Genomic DNA, 24372 nt, shown 5'->3' with positions numbered 1-24372 from the left:
ACGTCAAAAGTACAAAAAACTTTGAGTAGGTAATAAACAGACAGAATCAGAAAATTGTAACTCTTCACCAGAGTTAGTTGTTAAACAATTATAGCATAAAGGTTAAAGGGGGGAAAAGCATTAAAAGCAACTACAGCTACTTCAATTTGGTAATAAACTCACAACATAGAAAGGGATAATTTGTGGCAACAAACATAAAAGGGGAAGAAGACAAGGACAAAATCTGTATAGGCAAATGAAGATGAGACACTTTCAGCAGAAAAAGAACTATGTAATCTATGAGACAGTTTATACAAACCTCATGGTAACCACAAAACTAAAATCTAGAGCAGAGAAATGAAACATAAAAAAGAGGAAACGTAGAAAAATATCATCTAAAACCACCAAATTAAAATGACAGAAAATCAAGGAAAAAGAAACAATGAAAATACAGAGCAACCAGAAAACAAAAGATTAAATGGCAGTACTGAGTCTTCATATATCAATAATCACCCTAAATGTAAACGGACTGAATTCACCAATCAAAAGACAGAGCGTGGCTGAACAGATTAAAAAACAAGACCCAACTATATGCTGTCTCCAGGAGACTCATCTCAGCTCTAAAGACAAATATAGGCTCGAAGTAAAGATATGGAAAATGATACTCTAAGCAAATGGCAGCCAAAACAAAAAAACAAAGAACAGGTGCAGCCATACTCATATCAGACAAAATAGACTTCAAGTCAAAAAAGGTAACAAGAGACAAAGATGGACATTATACAAAGGGGATAATCCACCAAGCAGACAGAACAACTATTAATGTATTTGCACCTAATGTAGGAACACCAAAATATATAAAGCAATTTTAACAAACCTAAAGGGAGAAACTGACAGCAACACAATAATAGTAGGGGACTTTAATACCCCACTTACATCAATAGATAGATTACTCAGACAGAAATTCAACAAGGAAACACGGGCCTTAAGTGAAACATTAGAGCAGATGGACTTAAATGAATATAGAACATTCCATCCAAAATCAGCAGAATATACATTCTTTTCAGGTGCACATGGAAATTCTCAAGGATAGACCATATGTTGGGACACAGATCTCAATAAATTTAAGAAGAATGAAATCATATCAAGCATCTTTTCCAATCACACCTGTATGAAACTAGATATCGACTACAAGAAGAAAGGTGGAAAAACCACAAATATGCGGTATCAAAATCTGTGTGATGCAGTAAAAGCAGTTCTAAGAGGGAAGTTTATAGCAACACAGTCCTACCTCAAGAAATAAGAAAAATCTCAAAAAAAAATCTAAACTTACACCTAAATGAACTAGAAAAAGAAAAACAAACAGCCCAAAGTCAGTAGAAGGAAGGAAATAATAACAACCATAATGGAAATAAATGAAATAGAGACTAAAAAGACAATAGTATGAAACTAAGACATGGTTCTTAGAAAAGATAAACAAAATTGACAAACTTTTAGCTAGACTCACCAAGATAAAGAGACAGAAGGTTCAAATAAATAAAATCAGAAACAAAAAAGAAGTTACAACAGATATCACAGAAATACAAAGGATTTTAAGAGAGTACTCTGAACTGCTATACACCAACAAATTGGACAACCTACAAGAAATGGATAAAATCTTAGAATCACACAACTTTCCAAGACTGATTCATGAAGAAACAGAAAATCTGAATAAACTGATCACTAGTAAGGAGATTGAAACAGTAATAAAAAAATATCACAAAAAACAGAAGTCCAGGACCAGGCAAATTCAGTGGTGAATTCTACCATTCAAAGAAGAATCTCAAACTCTTCCAAAAAACTGAAGACAAGGGAATGCTTCCTAACACACTTTATGAGGCCAGCACTACCCTGATACCAAAACCAGACAAGGACAACACAAAAAAAGAAAATTATAGGCCAATGTCTCTGATGAACATAGATGCAAAAATTCTCAACAAAATATAAGCAAACCAAATACAACAATACATTAAAAGGATCATACACCATGATCAAGTGGGATTTATTCTGAGGATGCAAGGGTGAGTCAACATTCGCAAATCAATCAATATGATACATCACATAAACAAAAAAAGGATACAAATCATATGAGCATCTCAATAGAGGCAGAAAAAGCATTTGACAAGATTCAACATCCATTTATGATAAAACTCTGAATAAAATGAATAATGGCCATAAATGACATATATGTCAAACCCAGCCAACATCATACTGAACAGAGAGAAACAAAGCTTTTTCTCTTAGATTAGGAACAAGAAAAGGATGCCACTCTCACCACTCTTACTTAACATAGTAGTGGAAGAATTAACATTGTTAAAATGTCCAGAATTACCTAAAGCAATCTACAGATTCAATGCAATCCCTATCAAAATCCCAACATTTTTCACAGAAATAGAATTTAAAAGTCCTAAAATTTGTATGGAACCACAGAAGGCCTTGAATAGCCAAAGCAATTCTGAGAAAAGAACAAAGCTGGAGGTGTCCCTAATTTCACACTCCCTAATTTCAAATTATACTACAAAGCTACAGTAATCAAACCATATATAAAGAAGTCAAACAGGGACTTCCCTGTGGCACAGTGGTTAAGAATCCACCTGCCAATGAAGGGGACACAAGTTTGATCCCTGGTCTGGGAAGATCCCACATGCCACGGAGCAACTAAGCCCGTGTGCCACAACTACTGAAGCCCGCGCGCCCAGAGCCCATGCTCTGCAACAAGAGAAGCCACCACAATGAGAAGCCCACACACCGCAACGAGTAGCCCCCACTCACCGCAACTAGAGAAAGCCTGCGTGCAGCAACAAAGACCCAACGCAGCCAAAAATAAATTAATTAATTAAAAAAACAAAACTCACACAAGTCAACAACAACAAAAATTTTCTAAATGGACAGAGATCTAAGTAGAGATTCCAGAAATGACATACAGATGGCCAACAGGCACATGAAAAGATGTTCAACATTACTAATTATTAGGGAAATGTAAAGCAAAACCACAATACGATATCACCGCATGCCTGTTAGAATAACTATTATAAAAAAGACAGGCAACAACAAGTACTGGTGAGGGTGCAGAGAAAAGGAACCCTCATACACTGTTGGTGGGAATGTAAATAAACAGTATGGAGATTCCTCAAAAATTAATAATAGGGCTTCCCTGGTGGCACAGTGGTTGAGGGTCCGCCTGCCGATGCAGGGGACATGGGTTCGTGCCCCGGTCCGGGAAGATCCCACATGCCGCGGAGCGGCTGGGCCCGTGAGCCATGGCCGCTGAGCCTGCGTGTCTGGAGCCTGTGCTCCACAAAGTAAACTTTAGGGCAAAAAGCATTACTAGAAATAGTGGAACACTTGATGACGAGAAAAGGTTGAAGTCACCAAGAACACAATAACAATTCCAGGGACTTCCCTGGACGTCCAGTGGCTAAGAATCTGCGCTTCCACTGCAGGGGGCACGGGTTCGATCCCTGGTTGGGGAACTAAGATCCTGCATGCCACGCGGTGTGGCCAGAAAAAAAAAAAAAAAAAAAAATTAATAATAGAACTACCATATGATCCAACTATTCCACTTTTGGGTATTTATCCAAAGGTTATGAAAACACTAATTCAAAAAGATATATGCACCCCTATGTTCATTGCAACATTATTTACAATAGCCAAGATATGGAAACAATCTAAGTGCACATTAACAGATGAATGGATAAGATGTCACACACACACACACACAGTGGAATACTACTCATCCATAAAAAAATATGAAATCTTGACATTTGCAAAAATATGAATGGACCTTGAGGGTATTATGCTAAGTGAAATAGTCAGATGGAGAAAGATAAATACAGTATGATTTCACTCATATATGCAATATAAAAAATACAAAATAAATGAACAAACAGAACAAAACAAAAATAAACACATAGATAACAGAGAATGAACGGATTAGTAGTTACCAGAGGGGAAGGAGGGATGGGGGAGGGCAAAATGGGTAAGGAGAATCAACTGTATGGTGATGAATGGAAACAAGATTTTTGGTGGTGAGAACACTATGGTATATACAGAAGTCGAGTTATAATGTTGTACACATGAAACTTATATAGTTATAAACCAATGTTACATCAATTTAAAAAATGTGCAAAGACTCTAACAGACATTTGTCCAAAGAAGATACACAAATAACCAATAGGCACATGAAAAGCTTCTCAATATCATTAGCCTTCAAGGAAATGCAAATCAAAACCACAATAAGATACCACATCACCCCCACTAGGAGGGCTATAATCAAAAAGATAATAACAAGTGTTGGCAAGAAGGTATTCAAACTGAAACCCTCACACACTGCTAGTGAGAATGTAAAATGGTGCAGTCACTTTGCATAATGATTTGGTAATTCCTCAAAATGTTAAATGTAGAATTACCATATGATTTAGCAGTTCCACTCCTAGGTATCTAGCTAAGAAATATGTAAACATGTATCTACACAAAAACTTGTACATGAATGTTCATAGCAGCACTATTCATAATAACCCCAAAGTGAAAACAATCCACATGTCCATCAGCTGATAAACGTATAAGTAAACTGTGGTATACACATTGGAAAATTGTCAATAAAAAGAATGAAGTATTGATACATGCTACAACATGGATGAACCTTGAAAACATTATGCTAAAGAATCCAGAAACAAAAAAAATCACATACTGTATGATTCTATTTATATGATATATCCAGAATAGGCAAGTTCCTAAATACAGAAAGTAAATTAGTGGTTGCCTGGGACTGGAGGTAGGGGCAGGGGAAATGGAAAATAATGGCTAATGGGTATGGAGTTTCTTTTGGTGTGATAAAAATGTTCTAATCAATTGTGGTAATGCTTGTATATTTCTGTGAATATACAAAACAAATTATTGTACATTTTAAATGGGTGAATATTATGGTGTATGAATTATGTAAAAGTAAAGCTGTTTTTTAAAAAGGTAAAAAAACAAAAGAATAAATCTTCTCTCAAGAAAACGTCAGGCTCCTGAGATTTTACTGGCAAATTCTATCACATAGCTAAGGAACAGAAATAGTAGGACTTCCCTGATGGCACAGTGATTAAGAATCCATCTGCCAATGCAGGGGACACAGGTTCAAGCCTGGTCCGGGAAGATCCCGCATGCCACAGAGCAACTAAGCCCGTGTGCCGCAACTACTGAGCCCGCAAGCCACAACTACTGAAGCTCGCATGCCTAGAGCCCGTGCTCCGCAATAAGAGAAGCCACTGCAATGAGAAGCCTGCGCACCACAATGAAGAGTAGCCCCACTCGCCACAACCAGAGAAAGCAACGAAGACCCAATGCAGCTAATTAATTAATTTTTAAAAGAAAGGAAGAGAAATAGTAATCTTTCCATAAACTCTTCCAGAGAATAGAAGAGGGAACACTGCCCAATTTATGAGGGTAACACAAATTTCATAGTAAAAATAGTCAAGAAGGAGTGTGAAAGGCTGAACTTTCTCAAGAACAAAAATTCTTTTCAAAAATTAGCAAATCAAATCTAGCAATAATTATATCATGAGCAAATTGTGAAGGAATGCAAGGTGAGAAAACTAATCGATTTACCAGATTAACCAATGTAACAGGAACAATCATATGATTATTATGGTAGCTGGAGAATTGACATCCATCCCCCTCACCACCAACCCCCGACACGTCTGGCCAAAGGGGGCTCTCTTTGAAGAAACACGTGCAATGTCTTTCAGAAGACTGTCCTGTGGTGTTAAAGGCAAGATGACCTGGAGAGGTGGCAGGCAGGATAGTTTACTGAAATATTTGTGTTTTGTCATTGCTGCTTCAGAGGAATGAAAAAAAGACACCAACTATTTTGTTGCCTTGTTCTTTTGTTTTTCCCCTCTCGCTCTAAGGTGGTGGGGGGTTCTTTGCGCTCCCCTGCTTTAGTGGAATTCTGTGTTACAGGGATGAAAGCAAAAGGTTATCAAAGTATGAGGTCCTTGAGGAGATGAGCCTGCAGAAGTAAGAGAAATTGTCCTTGTTAGGGGAAATGGAAGCAGCAAGAAGAACAGGAAGAGTCCCATGATTAGGAAGGATGCTGTTGTTTGTGTCTTACAAGTCAAGGACCACACCCACACCCTGGCAGTGCCCTGGCAGGTGTGTGTGTGGGGGCGGGGGGGTAGATAAGACTTAGGAAGCAAAGGCTGCCGGGCATACCAGGGAGGCTGGGCCCAGGCATCAAATCTCCCAGGAGCAGCAAAAATGCCAAAGAAGAAAGTGAGCCTATGGGCAGCAGAGCTCTGCCCTCAGTTTCCAAGATCGGGTAAACTTCCCTGGTTCTCCTGCAACCCGACAGCATCCCCCAGCCCTGTATTGAGTTGGATTGGTTTTCTGCCAGCTCTCAGGGTGGGGGTGGGTAAACGGGGAGAGGGGCTTGAAAACAAAGTTAACTTGATTTAAAGAAGAGACAGTCCTGCTTTCACCAGCAAAGCCCTCTGGGGTCCCTAGGAAAAACAAAATGGAATCTAGGTGATAAAATAAGGTCTCACCTCCTCTCCTGTGCTTAGTCTAGTTTCACTTGCTCATAGGGTACTGCACACAGAGGCCCACACCACGCACCTCAGACCAGAGCTCCTACTGCGAAACGGCTGCACGGGACACTGCAGCCCGTGGATCGTGCGCAGAAGCGCTGCATACGACACTCAATTCAAGATGGCGGCGGCGAGCTGTGTGCAGAGACGCTGCACCCGGCATTGCGATCTCCGCCCCCCGCCCCCCCCACTCTAGATCCCTAAACGGCAGCCCCACCCCTGGCCTGTCAGGAGAGCAAGTGAGTTGGCACCTCTCCATTCTCTGATAAAAGAAGAAAGCTTTCCTTTGCTTCTGAATCCAACTCCGTCTCGTTCTATTCGCTGGAACAACGCCGGCCGGGGACACCTACTCTGAAGAATAAGTAACAACGTGACGGTTCCTCACAGCCAGTTTGTACTACGCGTGCGTGGGGTGCTTACGTAGGACTCGGGAGACAGAGATACACTGATTACAGATTAGGGAAGCAGGCAGCAAAGCTCTACCTGTCCTCCAGGTCTGGCCACTGCTTGAAGTTTCCCTGGGGGTCACTGCCGGCTTCTCCCTTCTGAGCGTCCACAACCGCCTCCTGCCTCGCCCTCGGGGAGTCCTTCAGGTCCTTGCACAGGTGGAGGGTGCCTCGGGCCATGCTGTCCAGGAAGCTGAGGATCTGGAGGCAGCTCTGTATCTTGGGTGGGAGTGGGCTGGCAGAGGAAAAAGCCGCACTCATCAAATCGGCAAATGGCCTGGCCTTTGTGTCCTGCCAGGAGTGCGGAGGAGCGCCCTCTTCCTGCAGGGCCCCGAAACAGCCCAGCAAGCAGAGGTCCTCTGCCAGCTTCTCAAACAGCCCGGTCCTCCTAAAGAAGTCACCGTTGACAGGGTCCAGGTACAGTGCTGCAGACACAGCACAGAGGGTGTGCAGGACCAGGTCCAGGGTCTGGCTGGGGGACACTGCCCCCCAGGTCTGCAGTGGGGGCTCCCGGAGAGACCCCTCCAGGTCAGAGAGCAGGGACAGCAGCCCATTGAACCCACTGGAGACTCTGAAAGCGGCACGGCCTTTGGGTGTCTCCAGGATCCGGAGCAGAGACTGAAACCAATGAGATACAAGTGAGTGAGATGGAGGAGGCAGATCTTTAACGCTGAGCTCCCACCCATCCCTGCCAAAGCGTTCCGGGTGCTCTTCTGCGCTCCACTCCGTAGGAACAGCGAGCTACCGATGCGCGACTCTGAAACACTGGGAGGTCAGTACCATTCCTCTTACTTTTAGTTTTGGGTTGTGCCTCAGTGTCTTCATTCAAATGGCTGCTCTTAAAGGCTATGCTGCTTTATAGGGTTGACTTACAGTCCTGTATCTTGACTTAAATGCATCTCCCTCCACAAAGCTTTCCCTGACCCTTAGCTTGTTCTCATCCCAGGCTGAGTGCTCACACCTCTAAATCCCCAATCAAAACTCTCACCACACTGTATTGAAGCTACTTGAAAATTGTCTCAGGCTTCGCCTGCATTGAAGCCCCATGAAATCAGGCTTGCTCACTGCTGTGGAACATAGCACCTACGTAATAAATATTTGCTAAACTTATGGAATGAACCATTTCCTGTATTGCAAAAGGAGACTCAGTGAAATCTATATAAAGCAACTTATTACTCTTTACCTCCCTCTCTGTGCAAGCACAGATACTTCTAATAAATGAAAGATAGTCAAACAAACCTACTTAAAACCTGGTGTGAAAATATGAGGAAGTTAAGGTGGAGAAGAGAAATCCTAATGGAAGGAAACATATAGATATAGCATATAATATAGACCGTGTGTGGAGTTTAGGCTATTTCAACACACATATGCAATCTACCTTCTACAGATTGCTGAGATTTTTACTGGACAGCCAAACTTTTAATTCCTTCTAAAATCAAATATTTACTAAGCACTTCCAATGTACTATTCATTGAGCCCTGTGCACGATATGCACTAGGTATTCAATAAATGTTTCAGAAGGAAAGAAGGACTACATTTAAGAAGTTCTCATTCTGTGCTAAAGTTTCACACCTAAAAGTGAAGAATGCACGGATGATCTTAGATAAATATCAAAAGCCTCTAACTTTTGGTATTTAGTTATTTACTGTTCATGAAAATTGCATGGGACTGCATCGAAGACCCAGGCTTCTTAGGCATGTTTCCCAGAGAATGGCCAGTCCCTGTAGTTTTGCTCTGGAGGAAGATTTGAATTGTTTTGTCCTTTCAAGTGTTTAGTGTTCAGTGACACAAGAAAGAGGGTTGTCCGGGCAGGCACAACTTAAAGTCAATTTCAGGATGCTTGAAACAAGTTTCAAAGAGAAAAAATAAAAAGAAATTCCCAATTTGAGAGAGAGGGGATGATGCTGTGTCTTAAATGCATGGTTTAGGGTGACAGTCTATAGCATAATGCATGAAAGTCCATTGACAAAGAGAAAACTGGTGGGTCAGAAAAAAGGAGGGAAGGGATTAGATTTTTAAATTCTCATATAGAGAAAGTCAAATAGAAATTCAGTAAAGTTACAGGTAGCTATGAAATATGAAGTCATGCAGTTTGCGGGGCAAAGGTAATTTTCTAGCTCTGTCTCTAAAATGCTGGTAACCCTAACCTAACACTAGAGTTTTATCTGAAACAATATAATGTGTACCCCTAACACCCAAATTCTGTTATCTAATATTATATTCTGCTACACGAAGCCTGAGCTGCTTGGCAGGCAGTCAACCCAAGCTTGGGGTAAGAAAGCACAAAATGAGGCAGGACTAAGTAAATGCATACAGGCAAGGACTCTTTCAAAGATGGAGAGAAATGATGACCAAGGCGCTGCTTAACGTGCTCCCACGGCCCCATCCATGACATTTCAAGAAATTAAAAACAAAGATTGTAGAAACTAGGAGAATCTGTAAAAGGCCAAAGGCCATGATTATGTTCAAAATGGACAAATTATCATATAGAGTGATGTAGAAAGATTCATCCCTACCAGTGTGGGTCAGTTGATCTTTTCCCAGTTATAGGAGAAAACAATGCATGACTTATGGTGGTTAGATCAAAGACTACCCACCACAGCTCAGGGGGTGACTGTGGTGAAATTGAATTGTCATTTTGTTCTTTAAAAGAAACAGCATCAGGGCCGTGCACTAACGGGATCAAATGAGAGTGGTGGGATAGACTTCAGGGAAATGGGCTTTCCAGACTGCCTGAAAGCTAGAAGCAAAAGTGAAACATTAAGGACCAGGCAGTGACAACTGCTTTCTCCTCCTGGGTGAGGATATGACCCAACTACTTCTGAATTTGGCTCAAAACCCAGGAAAGTTTGATATTTGTAAACAGGTCCTTAAAGAGAAGATTGTATGTAGACTGTTAGAGCACATTCTTCAGAATAGTGACATTTGGTGAATGTAAAACCTTATGGTTTAGCAACACAGAGCTTTCTAGACCAGGCACGGCCTTTCTCTTTATAGACTGCATCACCACAGCTGCCTTCCCCAAACCCCACCCCCAACCCCAGGACACTGGGGCCAGTCCTCTGTGCCCGCCTTGTGTGAGCAACTCACTCCGCACAGAATATTGTTTCTTTGGTCAAGTTGGAAATGAACTCTAACCTTGAAGTGCCTGTGGTGGTGGTAGTTTCTTCCTGCCAACTGATAATCCACACAAAAGGCTGAACATTAACGTGTGGTACAGCGTGCATTGCATTGTGTGTCTAGACCTGTCTCAATGTGACTCGTGCCGTGGAAAATAAATACATCACCGAGACATCAGGAAGTCTTAAGCTGTGAAACTGTAAACTGTCTAGATGTATGTGAGTGTTTTCGGTGGCTCCTAAAACTACGATGAGGTTGTTCAAGGCAAATGGAATGAATGGAGCTCTTCTGTTTATCACATGACATGTGACAAAACAAACACCCAAAAGAGAGAGTAATTAAAAAATAAAACTAATCAGATTAGAGCAATTGTCTAAGTGCTGGATGACCACTAAAACCCCCCTCTTTCCTTAAGAAACCATCTTCCAGTTGTCCAAGTTGACACCAGACGTTGCTCAGAAGGTCTCCATCATTCAAGGAATGTTGAGAGCAGATATTTTAAAAAGAAAGCAAACCAGTAATAGTGTCTGTCTCTCAGAGGGTCTATCCTCTGTAATTCCTAGACGGTTCTTTTCTCCTCCGGTTGGGAGGGGTGGAGAAAAAAGCAATGGCTGACCTTAATTGTTGCTTTGTTTGATTTATTAAATTCAAAGTCATTATCTAAAATGGGGGTAATCTCATTAGAACTTAGACTGCTCTATTATTTCTTGGGATGGGGTTAATTTCATATTTGCAGAGTCATAAAGTAAAGAGCCCCAAATCCAATTACAAAGGCTTAATTTCATAGCAACTAAAGAGAAACATTTCTATCATAAAGGAAAATAAATACTGCACTACTTCGGGAAACGATTTGTCAGGAACTGGGGACCTGGGAGGAGGGTCTCCATTACTGTCATTCAACTTTGCATGATAATGCATCACCTAGGATTGAGAGTCTACGGAAGGGAGTAAATTTAATCAGCTGAAGTCAAAGTAATCAGGCTAGGGTTGACACATTTCAAGAAAGGTCAGCGTTAAGCACATTTTCTCCTCCTTAACTCAGTTACCATGTCATCCTCTCTGAGTTAGTATTCCTCAAGCTTGAATCTATAAAATGGATGTCTGCTGCAAAGCGCTAACTACGTTAGGACTAACAGGATTTATTTCACATTCTATTATTTGTTATTCCTCATAATTTTCCACGTGTCATGCTGGAGGACCGGTGAGGTAATGCGATTAAGCTCAGAGTTGAACAGCTAAATGTATATTAGCAAATCAATCTGAATTTGTGCATAACCCAATCACAGTCCCACTGGCCATGGAGAGGAAATTCATTTGCTTACATTATTCTTTAACTCGGTTATCATTTGCCAGAATTAGGTGGTGAAGTCACATGTGCCTCTGTATTGGTATGGAAGCACCACTGGATTTTGGGAGCAACTGCCTTAAGTCACATGTTTCTGGAGGAATTTTCTCCTCCAGAGCAGCTGGCTGATTCTCAGGGAAGGGAAATGAGGGTGGCACCATGATGTGAATACGCTTCAGAGATGACAAACCTTTATTGGGTGGTGAGGCAGGGAGTCCTGCCTTTGAAGTCCCCTCCCTCTACCACTTTCACCTCATCCTACATCTGACCCACTTTGCAGGCACAGTGCTTTGGGCAGAGTCCACTGTCAACTGCCAAAAAGGGAAATCTAGCCAGAAAGAACTAATTTTACATCTTTGTTTCCCAAGGGGTTCCCAAAGTGATGCAGAACAAAGGCAGATCCCACATCAGATTCCAGCAAACGTTGGCTAATTGCTCACACGACTCAGTGGTGGGCAAGGCTGGAACAGGCTCTGGGGCCCAGTCCTTCCCCACCACCCACGGGAGCTACAACGTGTTATCACCCTAGTCCTGGAAGAACAATGGCGGCTCTGGGCACCCTCCCAACTGCCCAGCAGTGACTTGGTACCCAGGGAGAAGACAGCACATTGAGTGTGGGGTATGGCTCTGTTAAATAAGCTTACACAGTGTTCATCCCTGATGTGCTCTGTTGATAGTGTGATTCTGAAATGATATTGAATCTGTAAAACACCATAATGGCTTTACATTGCTAATTCTAGAAATTCAGTCCTATTACCCAAGGGCTGTCACTCCAATAAGGTGCTTCTGGGCTATAGAGTAAGCAAGATGAACTTTCCAGGAGCAAAGCAGAGAGCTTTTCTATAATGGACCCAAAGGCACTTGTGCTCTCCAAAACTTTTCTCTCCATGAATCTGTTTGACTTTCAATATGAAAATGTCAGAAATAGATAGGGCTTCCAATTATTCACCCAATAGAAAACCAAAGTCCTAACTGCCTTGCTCTCTGCCTTCCCTGTTCCTTATTAGAATAAGGCTCATGTGAATTAAGCTGAACACAGACATATGAGAAAAAATGCAACAAACAGCAAAATGAAGAGGAAAAATCACCAGATTTTAAATCACTAGTCTTAGATCCAAACTCAACTTCACCATTCAGTATTAGAATCTCTCGGGGCCTATCTCTGCCCAATATTAAGATAGGACCACATGAAGCTAAGGTGCACTCCAGCTGTAAACTGTCATTAATTCTTGATATCTCTCTCCCTTACTCTCCCGTTTACATGCTCCCCTCAATCCTGTTACTTCACATAATCATGGGACTCCAGTGTCTTTCAACAGACCTTTAACTTTCCTTTTTTGTTTCATCACCTTCACTGATTCTTTGACCCTGTGATTAAATCGCTGTTCTGGTTCTTGTCATCTGCGAAATACATGATAACTATGGTCACAATGCCACTTCTGGATGGGATTCTCGTGACACATTGGCCATGCTGAACTCCACAGGATTAGGTCATGAGAAGACATGAATACAGTTGCATCAGTGCCTGACATTGGCTCTGCTGAGAAATAAAGTAGGTAAAATAAACTGAATGCCATTCTCTAACTGGCGAAATGGTTTTGTACAGAGATAGTCATAGCTAAATAAGGTTGAGGGTTTAATTTTGGAAGTCAGAGCAGCTTCGTATTGTATAAAATTCACCAGTGATCCGGAGTGGCATGATAATGCAACATGAGTGTGTATCGCATAGGGGGTTCTTTTGCACATAGACGTGACAGGTCCCCAAGTCAGTTCCTTGGGAGATATTTGCATTTACATCGGCTCTTCTCTTAAACAGCATAAACAAAAGAAAGGGGATTTTTTTTTTCTTTTAAGGCATAAGCCCGCAAAGACAAAAGAAATGGAAAAGCAGGAACAGCAACAAAATTGTGAGAGCTGTAAGGCTGATGATGTTTACTATCATCTTTAACTGTTTTAAGATAACTTGATGATTATTAACAATGTTACAAAAACAAAAATATATGCTTCTCTTTGTTGTCCAAAGGTGACAGCCTAGTTTTACTTCTCCCTTTGTAACCACTGTTCCTGTGCCTTTGACTGCCTTTTGCTTCCTCTTCCCAGTTGAGGTGTTCCCTCCTCTGTGAGCCTTCCTCAAACATGTAAGGCAGCATTGGTCTCTCCTACTTCTCTGTTCCCATGGCAGCCTGCCTTCAACCTCTGGGGCATTACCGTGCTGCATCACCATGACTGCTTGCTTAATATTAGCCCTAGTCTACGAGCTACCAGTTGGCAAGGGCTGAATCTCATACAACAGCGTGTCCCGAGCACTCTGCATCAGACCTGGTAACTGGTAGATGCTCACTAAATGCTGGGCAAGTAAACAAGGCTGCTGCTTGGCCACCACCAATTTGGGCTGCACTTCCATAGTTTACAGTGTGGCTGGGAAGTAGCTGCCCAACCAGGGACTACATTTCCTGGCATGTCTTGCATCCAGATGAGTCCTGCCCAGAGAAACTTGGACAGAAGTTAACGTGCACCAGTTTTAGGCCTGAAAAAGAACGTGTGCCATTTTCTCTGCTCTCCCTTCCTTTGTCTGATGGCTCGATTAGATACCCAGGTGACTGCTGTCCCTGAATGACACTCCTCCCAATCACTGATTGGACGGTACGTAAGAAAGAAACCTCTAATGTGCCAGGCTATTGAGGATGGGGGATTTATTTGTCACGGCAGCCAGTACTACTCTACCTGTATGATACAGTGACCAACTAAATGAATGAATGCGTGGGCAAATGCCGGTCACCTGCTGCATGTCCATGGGAAACCCATCACAAAGGAGGACTTGACATCACCTTCAGGAGATCCAGTTTCAGCTGCAGTTCCCCTTGAGTGGACGAGCACAAAGCGCCCACAATGATGCTCATGTACTCCTCGGCGTTGATGACTGAGAGCTGCTCCAAGATGCTGAGCGAGGCTCCCCGGTAGCACTCATCGTCCAGGAAGATCTTGATGAAGGGCACCATGCCGTGGTCTTTCAGGACAACTGGGGACCAGACAGAGAGTACGGGGCTTAGCTTCAATTACAAGGAAAGCTTTTCCTTACAATTTCCAAGTTTGTTTGACTACATGTGTATGTGTTTTTTCCAGGCATTCGAAATTTTTTTTCAAAATCCATACCTACTGTTAAAATAAGAAGAGGAAGAGAGAAACTATGGAGCTGAGAATTAAAAAGAAAAACTGCTTTCTTCTCCAGTGAGAATTCTGTTTTTGAAAAAAAGTTTCCCCCTTTTCTGTTTTTAGAGACGTAAATAATACAAACTTTAATTGGATATACCTCTGGTATTTATTTCCACGTAATCCCCTAATCCAGGGCCAATGGCAATTCTCTCTTGTCTCTGCCCAAATTCTTCTTGAAAGCAAACCAGAATTTAAGAGTATGTTTAACTCGTAGGTAGTTTCTTGTGGCAAGGTGGGCGGCAGGCAGGATTTAAGAAATTTGGCTAATGGTGTGTTTTTGTTTAAAAGTAATCCTAAGAATTTCTTCCCCAGGATTGATCTTTGAAGTAATCACATGTAGAATAAGAACTAGGAAGTCACTGGATCGTTCAAATGGTATGACATGGATTTGAGCTGGTCAACTCCATAAGGCAGGATCTCCCCAACTATGGGCCAGGTACCCCTTACATGGAAATCACCTTGGAAGCCTGTTTACAAGTAGATTACTAGGCTCTACCTCGACCTGATAATTAGATCTCTGGGAAGGAGCTTAGGAATCTGCACCTCCCTATTAACCAGAACCTCCAGGGAATCTCTTATAGTCTAACATTAGACACGCTCTGCCATAGTGAAATAATCATTCACATTCGGTATAGTTGACCTGTGAGGGCCTCAGATAAAGATGCACCCAATCACCAAACCCACTGATGTCACTTTGTTGATGCATCTGCTTCATAGTATAATATACATGCATTTATATTTTAGGCACGTATTTTTTAAGCATGAGAGCCACATGATCTTAGGAAGCTAAACTTTTTTTGAATGGATGAAGGTACTAAATTCATCATGGGCTGAAAGCACATCAAATTATGTCTCTTAAAAATGATGAGCTTTCGGGCTTCCCTGGTGGCGCAGTGGTTGAGAGTCCGCCTGCCAATACAAGGGACGCGGGTTCGTGCCCCGGTCCGGGAGGATCCCACATGCCGCGGAGCGGCTAGGCCCGTGAGCCATGGCCGCCGAGCCTGCGCGTCCAGAGCCTGTGCTCCGCAACGGGAGAGGCCACAACAGTGAGAGGCCCGCGTACCGCAAAAAAAAAAAAAATGATGAGTTTTCTTTGCCTGTATTTTACAATTTGAATCTTTTTTAAAAAGTATCTATAGTCAGTGCAGCAGTATATTAAAAGATTTTACTTGAGAGAGATGGGGTTTCTGTGGTCTCATAAATTTAAGATAACTCTTTGATTCCCAGCCTTATTTAGCAACCTAAACAGTAAAAAGTGTCAACTGATGTGTCTACCAATTTACTGTTGATCCCTGAACATCAACCAGTGAATGGACATGAGCCACAGCGATAGTGTTGGTTATTCCTTGGATATAGCCTTTGAACAATGACATAAATCACCAGGAAATAGTTAATGTTTTCCCAACCAGTGACGAGGTGAATTTGATAACCATCCTTACCTGCATTCCGAACCGATCCTTTCAGAAGCGTGACCACAGTTCTCAGCATCACACAAGTCAGTTCTCTTTCTGTATCCTGAACTCCAGGATTGGACTCTTTGTTTCCTGCCATATTTAAGAAGCAATGAAGAAACATTTTTAAGTATATGTGCTATGGCCCCAAATCTCCAATTCCATTAGTTTCCTATCCTCTTAAAAAAGATGAGTATCATGCTTCCATTATAAAGGAGGGTGCATCCCAATTTGTAAGATGTGACCCTACAACCCTTACATCAGAGGTTCTCCAACTTGAGTGCATCAAAATCCCCTGGAAGACTTGTTGTAAAATCCAGGGTATGTACATGGGGCATGGTTAGGCAGGGAAATCCCAGGCCCACGCTCCTGAGGCAGGGTGAGGGAGTGCTGCCAAGGAGCCACGGGTGTACAGCCCAGCAGGGCATGCAAAAGTGTGGCCAAGGTTTAGAGGGGCAAGCTGGCCAGCAAGGCCCTGGTGACTGACCTCTGCTCCAGGTGGGAGCCCATTGGGTCCGACAGCACCATGTGAGCAAGGTGGCCGTATCCCAGCTGACCCCGGACGTGTCCCACACACCCTTCCATCCTGGACTTTCAAGCCTCTCTGAGCCTCCTTTCCCCTTTGCATTGCTGAGGACCTGTCCTTCTGCTGTTTCCCTACCTACACACTCAGACAATATCTACTGCAGGAGGTATCTGAAAACTAAGAACTCATCAGGCCTGAGTTAGTCCCATGAGTCGGCTTCTAGTTACACCCATCCCTCCCATCTCTTCATGGGGAAGATCAGGCAAGTTATAGAAAATAGGGAGGCTGCCTGTGCTGTGAAGCCATGTAGCCCAGGGGTACCCTCTCTGACTCTCAGGGCACCAGGTGACATGGGCACACTCACTTTCTCTGTTATGTTAATGGGTGGTGGGGCTGGTACACAGACCAGGCCCAGCTAACACTGGCCCCCACCCATTCCCCACTTCCCCTCCTAAAGCTCCTGGAAGGCACCTGACTTCCTCAGGATCTTAGCCTGCTTCCGTAGCTGGGCTAGCAGCAGGCCCAGGAGCCCCGAGTCCCGGAAGATGTCAGTGAAGAGCGGGTCCCCGCCGGCAATCCTGAGGACAGTTTTCAAGGCCACGAGGGTGACAAGCGGCTCTGGGCTCTCCTGGATCAGGCGCTGCACCTTCCGCAGGATCTCATGGGGCACGTAATGCAGCTCAAACACCAGGACCTCCAGCAGCTGGAAGAAGTGCATCTGCACCAGGGTCGGCTTCAGGGGCACGACCTCCACGAACTGCGAGATGGGCTGCAGGGTCCACTCCAGCAGGAAGAAGTTGCGGGCGTTCCAGGCCCACATGGTCCTGATGGATGACAGGACTTTGGTGCAGAGGACAGGGTCACTGGCTTTGTGGAAAACATTCTGCAGGACTTGGAAGGCCTGAAGATTCTTCACGGTCACCCCTGAAGATGCAAAAAAGAAATAATCCTGCAAATCATTTCTCCTGCCTATGCCTAGAAATACATGCTTGCATTATCACGAGGAAATACCATTTAAAGTTTCTATTTTCTAGCTCCTGTGGGTAAATGTCTGTCAGAAGTCCAGAAAAGCCATATGCCCAGAACGTGAATAAGGCTGGAGTTGCATTGTCCAAGACATGCTGGATAATTAAGCATTTGAAATGTGGCCACTGTGAACTGAGGCGTGCCCTGAGTGTAAAAATACTCATCAGATTTTCAAGATGGAGCACTAAGAAAAGAAGGCAAAAAAAAAGTCATTAACAATTATTTGTACGATCACATTTTTTGATGGTAATATTTTGGATATATTGGGTTAAATAAAATATATTATTAAAAATAATTTAACCTGTTTCTTCTTAATTTTTAAAATTTTGCTGCTAGAACATTTAAAATTACGTAATGTGGCTCGCATTGTATTTCCATCGGGCAGCACAGGACTGGAGGATCGGTTTCAATTAATTAAAATCAAATGATGTTAAAGATTACTAAGCAAAGTCAGTTTCATTTCTAGGCAAGCTGTTAAATAAAGACACCTTCCAAACACACTCCCTCCTTTCTCTCCAGCTAGAAGGTTAAGTCTCATTCTCTCTTACCCAGGAGATACTTCCACAGAGAACTCCCTGCCTCCAGCCCTCTGTGCTTCAGACACTCGAGATGTTTCTGAAACTCCTCTCTAATCCAGCCGCTCCCCTGTGCGTCTGCTGGAGTCACATCCAGTGGCTTTTCCTAAACTGGGCTCACAGCTTTGCAGCCTCCACCCTCTGGTCTGCGCAGGTCTCTCTGCCCATCTCCCCAGACCCACCCAGATGTTTCTGGTCACCATTTCTCTCCCCAGGCTGTACCTTCTGTCTTTATATTTCTTCCCTCTCTTTTCTACCTGGATGACCCATCCTTTGCCTTGAAACTTGTCTTGAATGGGACCCTCTGTGCAGGGTTTCCTGACTGACCCAGGCAGAGCTAATTCTCTGCCCTGGTGCCACCACTGTGCCTGTTTATTAGCCAGTTACTGAGTAGATTATGGCTCAAGGTTTGTGTGATGGTCTCTATAGAGAAGTTTTAAGGAGCAGACACCTGGCCTCTTCACGGTGGTACCCAGCATGGGGTGGAGTGGCTGCTGGACAGAAATTATCAGTACATGTTGATTGAGTTCATCAATCAGTCAGTATGTTGTAGAGCTAAGGAGGCACTGACTCTGAGCCTGGATGGCTGTTTCAGGGCCATCAGTCCCTGTTAGATAAGCAGATGTTACCAAGTAAGTCACACCTGTGATGGAGATCACAGGCTCCCTCCATTATCTGAGAGTCTTTGCCTTTTTAAAGCAAACATTTCGTCTCAGTCCCACCCAGGTCATCTGGAAAAATCTATAAAGGAGAGATTTTAAATCTCCGCAAAGGCATGACGGAATCAGCCCCTACTGTATCACTGACGGGTGCCACATGTTTGTTTCTGCACAGGGAATCAGGGAATGACCTGCATTGCCTTGTCAGGGCACAGTGCCAAGTGCTGTCAGGCACCCAGAGACACCCAATGACCCACCAGAAGCCTCGTGATGGAACTTGAAGCCTTCCAGCTGCGGGTAAGTGATGCTGTCGAACACCTTCAGCTCTGACCTCCCACAGGTTGTCAGCCACACCACCAGCCCAAGGAGCTCCTCTAGGTGGGGGTCCACTTCACTCTGGGTCAGCCCGTCATACCTGTGGGGACAGACGAGGCCAGCTCCCTGGACGTCTTGGACGGAGCAGCCAGGTTTGCTCGTGGTGCTCCTTGCAGGGATACAGAGGCAATGGAAATCGCAGTGCTGGGCAAGACCCAAAAGGTCTCCACCAGTTCGGCACCAAAAGACGCAGGGAGGGATAAAAGTCACTCTGTATGCAAGCCTCAGCCCTTGATCTGAGGATGTGCAATTAGAATAAAGAGAAACCTGTGAAGAGCCACAGCATCTGCTCACCGGAAGGCTGCTTTCCGTGGCCAGACCCCCCAGAAGTCATGAGCTTAGGGCACCAGCAGGGCAGAAGCACCCCCAAAATGAGAGATTTGATATTTCAGGATGGCAACAATACAGACATCATGGGAAATAATTGGACTTTATTAGACTTCCTCATGCTTATTTCAAGAGTGAGTATTGTTTTTGTTTCTAATCCTCCCAGGGACTCTGGAAGGCAGGGTAGAGCTCTCCCACCCAAGGGGCAAATTTGCTGGGTACGGATCCATCAGCTTCTACCAGCCATTGGTAGAGGGCTGGTCCTGGAGTTGTTGATCTATGGGCACTTCCAACCCCCAAGCATATAGGCAGAGCTGGTCACAGCCATCCCAGAAAGCCCTCCAACACAGGATGTGGATTCTGACAGGCGGCTGTTAGGCCAGCAGGCATGCAGGCGGTACATGCCACCAAATGGACTTAGTAAAACTATTATTGCGATCACCCATTGGTTTCCTAAAGAAGTAGCTGCAAACCCGGCTGCACGTTGATTTACTTTTGCAATAAAAGTCTCTCTGGCCATGCTCTGTGGAGATTTGTATTTCAGAAGACATTCTGAGAAGCCCCAATATCTGTCTTTCTCCAAAGCACTGCAAATGATTGTGAGGACCTTGGCTTCCACCGTTTCTTCCCCACCAAGCACAGCCACTTACCGAAGTAACACTTTGAGTAGCAGAGGGTAGCCCTCCCCATTCTCAAACTCCAGGAACAGAGCAGAGGAGACAGGGTAGGAGTCCTTCACAAAGCCCAAGACGAGGCTCAGTGCCTCGCTCACCTCGGGAGCAGGGAGAGTGTCTGCAAGCCTGGAGAGGTTCTGGAGGGAGATCTTGATGCAATCCATGGCTGCAGGAAGGAAACACACCCCTGCTAATTCAAAGGCAATAGCTTTTCTTCAGTGGTCATTCCCTCCCCACCTGCCTTTACACTGTATATCAAGATGTGAGTGAGAATTCATTCAAAACACTTCTCTGCTGGCTCTTGGATCAAGAAGAAGCCTCCTCCATGAGAAGTGTCATCCTGAGAGCCACACTCGAGGGCCCAGACGGAGAGCAGGTGAAACAGGAAGTGGAAGGGAGCCCCTAAGCCCTCTGCTCTTAATTCCCAGCACACAGGACAGTCCAGGCCCATTAATAACAAGATGCAAGACACCAGACCTGAGTGTCACAGAAGACCTTAAGGAAGCAATGCTGAGCAGAAATGAGCTTGATGAAAAGTGTAGGGAAGGATATATGAACCCGTGGGAAGATGAAGGGCAAAAAGATGGTGTGTATCAGCTACTAAAGAATCCAGGGGGTTGGAGCCGGGAAGTGTGGTCCACAAGGGAGGGGGAGGAAGACAGGCCCCACTGGTATGTGGCCTGCTGTGGAACACACTGGTTACCCCAGAGCTGTGAGAAGCCAGGGCAAGAATGGAGTCAGCAGAGAGATGTCACTGGGTTTGCATTTGGGTGGATCACTGTTTTTAGGGCTCTTTCATTGGGGGAAGCCTCTTCTGAGTGCCCAGAAAGTCACACCAGTGGATCAGGAAAAGCGTCTACCAGAATTTGAGATAAGGCATTCTCAGTCCCTCACCTGCGAGGCCAAGGACAAGTTCCAAACTCTGCATGCCAGACAGGGCAGCACTGAGAGTTGTGGACACCAGGCTAGTCCTTACCTCCTGACCTTCTCCTCAGCCTGTACGCCCATGGAAACTACTCATTCCCCTATGGCACAGTGCTTTTGTGGCCAGCTCCTCACTGCGGTGGCATTTTTCTTTTCTGGCTGAGAATAATGACCGCAGTGAGAGACCCCCGCCACCAAGGCAGGCAGCCTTTTCTCAGGGGATGCTGAGCACCTCAGGCCCAGCTCAGCCCTGCACCATTACCACTGGGCCCTGGCTTCACTGGGAAATTTCAATCTTGAAACTGGGGATGAAGTTTCGTCCCAGGGCTCAATTACAGTAAGAGGGTGGGCTTGTACTTTCCCAGCTCTCACCAGCTGACACCGGCTATTATAGGAGGCCCCAGAAAGAAGACAGGTCACAGGGCAAGTGTTTGTGGACAAGCAGGTCTAAGCACTTCAAATATGCCAACTCATCGAAGTGTCACAACAATCCACTGAGATCAACGGGATTATTATCTCCATTTTACAGATGAAAAAACTGAAGCACCCAAGCAGTTAAGTGCCCAAGGTCACTCAGCTAGGAGGACAGAGCTGGAGCCCACACCCCAGGCCATCTGGTTCCAGAACTAAGTCCTTAACCCTTACACATGCTGCCCAGAGCAGAACCTAAGGCACTGGAATCAGGCATCTCCAGGGTTAATATTTGATTCTCTTCTTCACTAGCTGGGGAGCCTTGGCAAATTCTTCTATCACTCAATCTGTTTCCTCTGCTGGAAAATGGCATTAATTATCAATATGTATCTCAAAGAAGCAAATGAGGTAACATACAAATGAGCCCAGCACAGTGTCTGTTCAACAGCATGTGTGTAGTAAATGAGTTCCCCTTTCCCTCTCTCCTCCAGTAGAGCATCAAAATGAACAATAAAGACACTTTCATGAATGGACCCAAGCAATGTAGGGTCACCTACTAGGCATAGTTGGGCATCGGTGAAAATCCTGTTTGTTCATCACTATTTTGGTCCCTGGAATCTATACTGATGCTGCAAGGGCATCCCAAGGTCTTATTCTAGAAAGTGTGCCCACAGCCCAGCCCTGGTCTCCCAGGGTCATACCCTGCAGGTATTGGATGATGCTAAGGTTTTGGGCCTTGGAGATTGCCTTCAGCACACAGAAGGTGGGCTCCTTCCAAAAGGAGCAGCTGTGCTCCCGAAGACACGTCGTGGCAATCACAAGAGACTGGAGCTCGTTTCCAGAGAGAAGTCCCTCCAGACCCTGAGCCTCACCGCAAATGTTGAGCAACATCTGGAAAAAAAAAGCCAAAGAGACTCTGGTTAGGAAGCCTCCTTCCTGTGATGAATTTGTTCCCTAATTTTCCATGTCTCAGCGGGAAGGATGGGGTCATATGTGGTCACCCTCTGCCCCAAACCAGGGAGATTCAATGCCATTTCCTCAGAAGGGCCTCCATTTATACTCTTGTCCTCATTTCCCAGCACATCTCTCACTTTTCCATCAGAGCACTTAAAAAATTGGACGCTGATCATTTATTCGCGCGACTGATCTCCCCGTTTAACTTCTCTGTCTCTCTGTCATCTCTGTGAGAGACTGTGGGTCCAGCATAGTGACGAGCCCAAGAGGAGTTCTCTATATTTTGTGGAATGAAATAAGGAAACCCTGAGGAACTCTGATGCGGTATCACTGTGGCTCACATTCTGTCCATACATGGAGAGGACCAGGAAGACAGGGCTGTACTAATTCCCCGCAGAGCACATAGAAGCCACACAGTAAAGACTTAAGTACCCAGTACTGTGTCCTGGTCACCACTTAAAATATGATTTATGTGTGGGCAAAGGACACCTAAATTTCTAACAGATGCAGCTTATGGACAACCCACCATAAGTGGAACCTGCCAGAACTTATGAGATACCCTCTGGTAAAGATGATTCTGGCCTGAGAATTGGTCTAAAATGGATGGGGATGTGGACGTGCATGTTCAGTGGACAGCTGCATGGGCAATCCCCAAATGGTCCGAAGTACCTGCTCTGTGCGAGACCCTGGCCAAGGCACAAAGATGAGTAAGATACACAGTCCCCCCACCAGAGAGGCAGGAGGAGTTTTCTGGAGAATGCAGCATCCCAAAAGCTGAGAAAGCAGAACTTGTCAGTAAGGGGGCAGGGGAGAGAGGTGAGAAGTTATGTTAAAAGTCGCTGCTGGTCAGAGAGGATAGGAAAGATGGGTAATGACATGAGGACATAGCATGTGATGCCTGAGATGGCCTCTGAGAGGAGAGACGGAGGTGACCGCACAGAGTGGTTAAATGCCTTTCTGTGAGCAGACTCAGGAGCCAGGTTCCCAGGGTTCCAATCCCAGCCCCGACCCACCCCCTCTGTGACCCTGGACTCATGTTTACTCACCGTGCCTTAGATCACAAAACCACACACATCCTGTGGTGGAAGAGAGGGCTCGGGGAGGTGACAGAGGTGAGGTTATGGCATAGGGTGGGTACATAGCAAGTACTTAGAAAATGTTGGCTACAGTTCTGCAAGGGGGCTTAGCATGTTTGTTCTCAGAGGTGCAGGGGCCAGAGACAGGAGGTTCCAGATGTCCGGGAGGGTCGGCGGGACCTTAGAACACAGACTGGAGGACAAGGAGCTGGTGTGGCCGAGTGGGGGAGGAGGAGCACACCGTCCTGGGAGAGAACAAGGGCAATACAAGGATACAGCGAGATGGAGAGAAACTCCATCTTCCAAATGCATGGGGTTCCCCGGCATTTGCAGAGCCTGGGGGAAAGGGGTGATCTGGACCCTCCAGGAGAATAGAGGAGCTTCAGAACTAGGGGGAGAGAGATGAAAGGAGGTTGGAGAAGCAGAGCTCGGTCTCGGCGCAGGGGAGTCCAGCCCTCCTCCCACTCACCTGCACAAACATCCTCTGAACTTGAACATCACTCTCAAAAAGCTCTTTCTTTCCCAGAGGAAAGACAAAGAAGAGGTAAAGGCACTGGAGGAGCAGGGCTGGGAGCCCCGATTCGGCAACTCTGCCCAGCGTCTCCTGCAAGTGAAGAGCAGACGTGACCCAGGGCCGCAGAGCCAGGCAGAGCACGGCTCCAGACCCAGACTAGAGAGGTCAG

General features: G+C 44.8%; 1 protein-coding gene across 6 annotated transcripts in view; it reads right to left on the bottom strand.

The window, feature by feature from the left end:
* WDFY4 (WDFY family member 4) overlaps nucleotides 1-24372 on the bottom strand; it is a 280103-nt gene that overhangs the window by 224649 nt on the left and 31082 nt on the right. For all 6 annotated transcript variants that reach the window (XM_027098510.1, XM_027098511.1, XM_027098514.1 and 3 more), the window contains 8 exons: nucleotides 24159-24293; nucleotides 22361-22550; nucleotides 20301-20490; nucleotides 19206-19363; nucleotides 17160-17612; nucleotides 16151-16255; nucleotides 14327-14517; nucleotides 7071-7651 (listed from right to left, as the gene is read on the bottom strand). In XM_027098510.1, the coding sequence (XP_026954311.1) occupies nucleotides 7071-7651; nucleotides 14327-14517; nucleotides 16151-16255; nucleotides 17160-17612; nucleotides 19206-19363; nucleotides 20301-20490; nucleotides 22361-22550; nucleotides 24159-24293 (2003 nt within the window). The remainder of the gene's footprint in view (nucleotides 1-7070; nucleotides 7652-14326; nucleotides 14518-16150; nucleotides 16256-17159; nucleotides 17613-19205; nucleotides 19364-20300; nucleotides 20491-22360; nucleotides 22551-24158; nucleotides 24294-24372) is intronic.

This window comes from Aethalodelphis obliquidens, unplaced genomic scaffold (assembly GCF_003676395.1).
Source record: "Aethalodelphis obliquidens isolate GAN/ISIS:26980383/991018 unplaced genomic scaffold, ASM367639v1 scaffold124, whole genome shotgun sequence".
Lineage (NCBI taxonomy): Eukaryota > Metazoa > Chordata > Mammalia > Artiodactyla > Delphinidae > Aethalodelphis > Aethalodelphis obliquidens.
Note: the sequence above shows the minus strand (reverse complement) of the source record. Positions and strands in the feature narration are given on the sequence as shown.